Here is a 7,368-nt window from a genome sequence, read left to right on the forward strand (position 1 = left end):
AAACTCTTAAATGACAAAACTTCGTACTTTTAATTTTATTCTACAAATTTGACATTTAATAAGCATCGAAAAGTAAAGCACGTGTGACCACGCCCAATGTCAAGGCAGACTTTGTTGGAGACTTTTCAAAAAACTCTTTTATACAACATCGAGCTTAGAATTATTCGAGCAGCTCAATTTGCTGTCTTTCTTTCATGTGAACACTGAAACTGACTTGTATTACTAAGTAGATACTCCTTCGAAGTTTTAATATACTTCTCCTCTTTTCCAAGAGCCGTTCGAAACTAGCACCCATTTTTATGCAAACGAGGTATCTGTAGTGTTTGATATACCCCGCTGTAGTCTCTGACCAGGTGGTGGTATGTGACTCTCCTGTATCGAGTTTTTCTGTGCTGCTATGATAAATGGCAAGTTTCGTTGTTGATATAGCTGCCTGTAATGTCTGTTGTGTTCGGGATGTTTATTGTTTGAAGCTTGTCTGTGATTGGGCGGAACTCGCAAATTGCCATGATAGTTGTAATAGTTAGGTTGCCGGTGGCTCTGTTGTGGTTGAGCATTAATTGCGTGATTCGTTTTAGCTTGATCACTACCTTTTTTAGCTTGTTGGGGTGGATGCCGGCCATCTGTTTTTTTTGGTTGCGTGGTTCGTTGGAGGTCGTTTACAAGCTATTTTAGCTTGCTGAGGTGGATGCCGGCCATCTGTTCTCTCTGGCCTTGCGTGATTCGCTGGAGGTCGTTTACAAGCTTCAGCTTGTTGCGGTGGAGGCCGGCCATCTGATCTCTTTGGCCTTGGTGGCGATTCTGGATCGCGACGTCCGTCAAATGTTGGGTTGTTTGCCTCCTTTGAAAATCAAGGATTAAAGAATTTTAAAAGTAATGATGGCTGTTTAAAGGGACAGTATCATCAAGATTTAGCGCAATAGGCCTTATTGTCTCGGATGGATGGAACTAGGCCACAAGTCGATTCCAAGTGCCCGACCAAAGTGCCAGCTCCACCAAGGGGTGCTCAGTGCCCGCCACAAAGAAGGGGCACACGAACTTGATGACGATGAGGAGACCGCCCGGGGATGCGGGAAGAGAGCCGAGGGGGGAGGGAAAGGGGAGAGGGAACGAAAGGCAGGCCGAGGGAGCGGGGAGGAGGCGCGGGGATCATAAAACGCTCAAGTCATGCATGAAAAGAACCCGCAGAGCCTCCATTGCAAGCAGTTCCAGTCCAATACCGAGAATACGAATAAGGCCTATTTGAAAAACCCATGAAGGTGTTGGTATGAATTGTAAATCAACTCATATGCCTGGCCTTGTTAAAACGTCCTTTGCTAGTCCTGGAAGTTGTTAAAACGTGGTTTGGGCACATATTGGTAGAAAAGAAGTAGCGTAAAACTTGAAAACGTTTGACAGTTTTACTTAGAAAAAAATTTTTTAAAATCCATTGATCGCGGTTTATTTACATCTTGGAGAATGATTTCATGCCCTTCTTTTGTTGTTCTATAAAGGTTATGTTGCTAAACAGTGAGTGCACCCTCGTAATACAGGAATATCTTACACGAAAACTTAGAAGATTTCTCACGTGACACTGTCCCTTTTTGAGCATGCAATCTACTTTTACATTATTTTAATAAACTATTGTTTAATACAGAGTAGAGTGAATAGTGTACTATGGAATGTCCAAATAAATAAATCTAGCTAGAGATAAACCAAAAACCTTGAAGGTATTTTATGGGCAAAAATTTGAAAGATCGAGAAAAATTCACCATACACTTCAGTATCAGTATTATTTAGATTATGATCTTGCCATAATAAGTTAAAACCTTACACTCTAATTCTTGAAAAATGTAATTAGCGTAATGTTGTTTATTTGATTTAACAGAAGTCCTCTAGAATTTGAAGAATTAAACAGTTTAAAAGTTTAAGAGTCTCTGTTGCTGTTCGAAAAAACTTCCTGCGGCATGCCTTGAATTACATTTAGGTTTACCTCGTGCGTACTGCCCTCCCCAGTTGTTCAAAAGATGAATAACGCTATCCACCAGATAAAATCACTATCCGGTGGATAGCGCAGTGTACTTCAGTTTGCTAACACGTGTCTACTGGATAGCAACTTATCCGGTGGATAGCGTTATGTACCCTTTGAACAACTGGGCCCTGATTGGTTTATTATGCAACACTGCACGGCTGTTGTGATTAGGTAGTTTTAAATGATTGTTAGTAAAACGTAACCAAAGTAATTACCGTCTTGCCAATCACAAAAAGAAAAGAAAATCGCAAATAACGGAATAAACCAATCAAAAATCGAAGCAAAAACATTTGACTAGTGCCAAAGGCGGGAAACACTCGTCTGCCGCCAGTGTCACGCCACATAATTCCTGATCCCTGATTGGTTGAAAATTCAGCATGTTCGCTCATTGGTTAGCGCACGGTGCAAGACTTTTCTTAATCAATCAGAGATAAGTAAACGCAAAACTATCTTACCTGCACCTCGTTGACGTTATATCCAGACATACGCCTGATGACGACATGAGATAGAATTCCCAAGGGAGCTAGAGTGATTGCCAAGACTGACAGCGCTGACATAGCAATAGTCGCCGCATATCTGTGACAAAAAACTGAAAAAGAAAACGACTGAACATGTAACTAGCTTTCCTGCTATATCGTTATCTATCATTTATCATTATCTGTTTAACAGATTTTCTTTGGCTGCAACAGGCTGTAAGCTTGTGTAGCGGTCGATGTTCGTTGGCAGTCGCATGTTCGTTGCTAGCGGGAAAGGGTTGAATTTCTACTGTCGAACGATAGAAGTTAAATTTTCTTCTCTTTTTTCTTTTTTTTATCAGTATTATTATTCGCGGTGTAGAGAAAACACGAAGGAGGAGTTCGGAGGAGGCAGCGTGACCGTGGTTTAGGGATTAGTGTTGTAATTCGAAGGTCCTGGGTTCGATCTCTCCACCCTACCACTAGTTGGATTTGTTTTTGGTAGTCCCCAGCTCAAATCCTCGGTCACGCTTTGAATACAGCCAACTGGTCTGCCACTTAGGATTTTTAACCATGTAATGTTCATTAAAAATATTTCTTTCCTCTGTTTCAGTGGCATGCCTGTAAACCGGCTATCTCGAAGCTAAGTAAATGACTACTATAAAACAACATTTACATTTTTTAACATTAAGCCAGTACACACTCACATTCTCCTTTAAAGTTTGATTGACACTTGGCTCTGTGCTTCTCTCTTGAATCAGCCTCTCGTCCCAGGAATAAGAACATAAGATGAAGACTAAGTACACTTGCTATTAAGCAAAGGACCGTGTGAACGGATATCTGTTGAAAAACAACAAAAGGCCGGATGACATTACTGAATACTTTATCGTTGTTTTGAAAGCTTAACTTCTCGATTCAATCATATATTGATCATTTTTTTTATTTGTTTACTTATTTTTTTATTTATTTTTGCGAGATAAAGCATGCGTTATCAAGTTATTCATTGTGCCAACCCAAATGTTCACCTCAGTTCTAATATGCCATCTTGGAATTGTCTTTTCCTCATAGACCCACTGTTCGTTGAGAGACTAATTAACCGACAGAGATGGCCATTAAAGCGCACATTTTGATCATTTTTGTCTCTTCTCAGGCAGTTAGGCACCTTTTGTCGTTCTCCTTCTTTTTATTTTTGGAAGACGGGGAAAAAAGGATGAGGCCCAGGGGGAGCCTCTAGAAAAGCGCAGGAAAATGAGTTGTTGCTCCATTAGCTAAGCCGTGATAACGACAAAAAGTCCAAGAAAGCTGCACATTTACATTTTAGTCAATTCCAAGGGAAATTAAACTCGAAAATTTAATAAAACGAGGTAAAAGTCGTTGGGATACAATTCATTTCTTCCCTACCAGCCATCGTTTTCTCATTCGTCCTCCTGCCATTCCCGCTATTCCTGCGCCGAGCATCTGTGAAGGAAGGAAAAAAATGCTCTTGTGTGAAGACGGATGCCGATGAGACACCTTTACCCACATTTAAGACCTGTTTTCCGCTGGAACATCAAAACGTATCAACTTGTTATAAGTTAAGTGCTTCTCAGCTTGATAGCAATACTGATCCCTCAGTTCCAGGATGTACTTCGCATGCGTTTCATCACGATAAAAAAAACAGTCGATTGGCGCCCTACCATTTATTTTTTTCCGTCTCCTTAAATTCGTTACATGAGCATCTTCACAGTGGCAACGTTTCCTAAGGAGTATTTTACATCTTGTTTTCCGGGGAAAATCAAAACGTATCAACTTGCCGGTTTTGAACGGTTATAAGTGCCACTCGGCTTGATCCTTGATAGCAATACTGATCCCTCAGTTCCCGGATGTAATTTGCATGCGCTTCATAAAAAAAAAATCGATTGGCGCCGCGCCCTTCCATTCAATTTTTTTAAATTTAATTTTTTTTTTCGATCTCCTTAAATGCGTCGCATGAGCATTTTTACATCGACAGTGTTTTTTAAGAAGTGTTTTATATCCTTGGAGCCTTCTTGTCTTCCGTGTCGCGTACCGCTTGTCAAATTCAATTTCAGCCAATTCATGGCGTTTTGCCCAGCAAATATCAACCCGAGACACGACATTTCGCCTAGCTAAAAAAACGTGCATGACAGTGCAGTGGTGAACAAAACATTTAGTTTGTGATCAGTAAGAAGTCAAATTGTTGTTCATGTAACTGATACAAAGTCGGTATTTTTATATTCATTCTAGTGCTATTTGTTTTTCTGTTTTCGTCTGTGCACGGATGGACCTATACAATTTCCATTGCAAATTCAGTAATAAATATTTTTAAATCGCTTTTTAATTTATATTAAATTTTACGCTTGGCTCTCGGTTAATTAAAGTGGACGTATCAAAACTTAGCGTTAGAACCGTAGCAAAATCGATAATTTTGAAGAAGACACTTTAGAGAAACATGAATTTTAAAATTCTGCCGTGCTAAACATTTTAAAGGTGAAAAATGCAAGACGCAATATCTCTACAGTACATTTAGTTTCACAATGCACGTACAAACACTGTGAAAACAATTAACTTCTTTTTTCTTAACTTAATAGCTAGAGAGTCGATCATCGATTTCTTCTTTAAGAATACTTACTGGAATTCCAGCCAGCAAAGGAGGAAGGCTTGGGCTGTTTTTATATTCCGTCAGCTTCATTGCTACACCAAAACAAGACATTCCCAAAACGAAACCAAGCACTCCGGATGACATAGGAATCCGCCAAGCGTTTTCTCCTCTTATTATGCTAGCGAGCTTGGTCTTAATGCACATTTTTCTTAGGTTCCCTTCAGTTGTAATGTTTTCTTTGTGTCTACCAGTAATCTCGTATTTTCACATTATTTATAGTGCTCGTAGCCACTCGTAACTTCAAAAGGAAAATATTTTAAGTCGGCACAAGTGCTGCGTTCAAGCGTATATTACCCCAGGCTATATTTATCTACAAATTGTAGTATATTTAATATATACAACTCTACTTCACAGTCAAAAGGCGGATATTAATCCAAACACCTTGTTGATATCGTTTCGAGGTCACCATTTTGCCCCCTTAAACTTTTTTCCAGAGGTGCTTTTAGTTTTGGCGGCCTTAGGCAAATCTGCGCAAACAAGTCAGCAATGCATTCAACGCGCACTGATCAGCGGTCAAAAAACCTCTGGCCAATTAGCATCGGCAGGATCTCAGACAGGACATAACGTCATTACTGTAAGCATTACAACATACAAAATGTCAAAATCTTTAACCAGTCTTTAAAGAAAGCGTGCGAGGTTGCTACACTTCTTCTATTTTTTGAGAGGGGATGGGAGCTGCTTGTTTCCTTCAATTTAGTGGTGACAGAATCTAACACACAAAGTCGCCAAATAGGGATTGGAATTACTATCTCTAACGAAAAAAAAAAAGATTTGTCATACTGTAACGAGACTACTTATATTCCGTGTTGATAACCCGAGGGAGGACCTCCCTTGTTAAACAAACGGGGATGCCCGTCGTACCATTTCGGGAGGTATAAAAATGTACGGCCGGGATTGGCACCTTGTGTGCCAAAAATTAAAATGACCACTATTAGAATCACCGCGGTACCTTTTAGGGTATTGAGCCGGAACATATCGCAGCAATACGAATAGAAGGCCGATTCGGAAGAAGCATCTTTTAAGGAGGCGCGGTGGCCCAATGGTAAACGCGCTGGACTCTGGATCGAGCGGTCTGGGTTCGAGCCCCTGGCTGGGGTGTTTGTTTTGTTTTCTTTTGCAACACTTTTTTCACTTTCCCCCCCTCTACAGGTGGCTAAATGGCTACAGGTGAATTTAATGCTAGGGTGCGACCATGCGATGGACTACCATAACATCCAGGGAGGAGTTGTAGAAATACTCCTAGTCGCTTCAAGCTACGGAAACCGGGATTTGTTTCGGCCTGATAGGCCACTAGGCACTGTATGCAGACTTTACCCGTAGCCTAGCCTTAGAATTGGTATTTTTTTTTAAGATATGCAAAATTGAGTCACGCCCATCAAACGAGATTCTGGTACGAAACATTTCGAGAAATAATAAAGCTTCGGCCATCAACATTTCCGCAGTTGGTACCCCACGTGAATTGAAACGCTTCTTTCGAATGAACGAAAAGTGGACCGGGCTATAAATAACAAAACGCCTAATAACTGGTCCTAATTGTAACAAGTAGTTTAATGTTGTTTCCCCTTGTTAACCAAAGATCCCTTTGGCTCTCAGAATATCAGCTCTCGTAGGCTTGCAACTCCGACGGTCCTCTAGTTTGTAGCAGGTGCTATTGTTTTTTTTTTTTTGTTTTGGTTTTTTTTTTTTTTGGGGGGGGGGGGGGTTGGGCATTATTTCTGTTGTTTATTCTATTGTTCTTTCGAAGGGTAGCGAGCCATTCACGTAAGACCATGCAAGAGACGCTGCCTGACCCTTAGGAGATTCTGGGGTCTCGATGGCACAAAGCCCACTGTTCTTAGAGTTCCTTCTCTGGAAATGTTGAGATAGATGCAACGGAAAGCAAGTATTTCCAGTCATCAAAGAAAGTCTGAAAAACGGTACATGGCCGCCCAGCAAACAGTTTGCTGAAAAAGAGTAATAACGAGGGAAATAAGTTTTTCAAATTACGATTGCTCAAATTACACACATAATAATCAAGTAAGCAAAATAATGCTTTGAGCCGGCGCCCTAGCCCCCCACCCCTCCATCTGATACCCGACAGGATTGACGCTAACAGGTAGGAATTTCCACTACAAATTGAACAATTTAAGTACTTTTTATTTCAAAATCTGAAGAGAATAGAGAAGAAGTGCAGATTTGATTACGGTACACTTAAACAAGAAAAAGAAACAATTAAAAACTTTAAAAGATAAATAAACACTTAA

General features: G+C 40.4%; 1 protein-coding gene across 1 annotated transcript; it reads right to left on the reverse strand.

The window, feature by feature from the left end:
* Nucleotides 1–291: 291 nt before the first annotated feature.
* LOC144644575 (uncharacterized) lies at nt 292–5,380 on the reverse strand. The gene is made up of 6 exons (XM_078504091.1): nt 5,096–5,380; nt 3,868–3,924; nt 3,174–3,306; nt 2,467–2,600; nt 685–841; nt 292–608 (listed from the first exon to the last, which is right to left on the reverse strand). Exons 1-6 carry the CDS (start codon nt 5,267–5,269, stop codon nt 298–300), a joined length of 966 nt encoding a protein of 321 aa, XP_078360217.1. The 5' UTR covers nt 5,270–5,380; the 3' UTR covers nt 292–297.
* Nucleotides 5,381–7,368: the final 1,988 nt, after the last annotated feature.

Source organism: Oculina patagonica, chromosome 2 (genome assembly GCF_052425735.1).
Source record: "Oculina patagonica isolate OP01 chromosome 2, crgOcupat, whole genome shotgun sequence".
NCBI lineage: Eukaryota > Metazoa > Cnidaria > Anthozoa > Scleractinia > Oculinidae > Oculina > Oculina patagonica.

Excerpts from the sequence above, each read along its gene's own strand:
- LOC144644575 (XM_078504091.1), bottom strand. The coding sequence starts at position 5,269 with ATGTGCATTAAGACCAAGCTCGCTAGCATAATAAGAGGAGAAAACGCT. Across the intron at positions 842-2,466 it reads ATAACGTCAACGAGGTGCAG|GAGGCAAACAACCCAACATT; the intron begins GTAAGATAGTTT and ends TGATTTTCAAAG. Across the intron at positions 609-684 it reads AACAGATGGCCGGCATCCAC|CCCAACAAGCTAAAAAAGGT; the intron begins CTCAGCAAGCTA and ends GCCGGCATCCAC.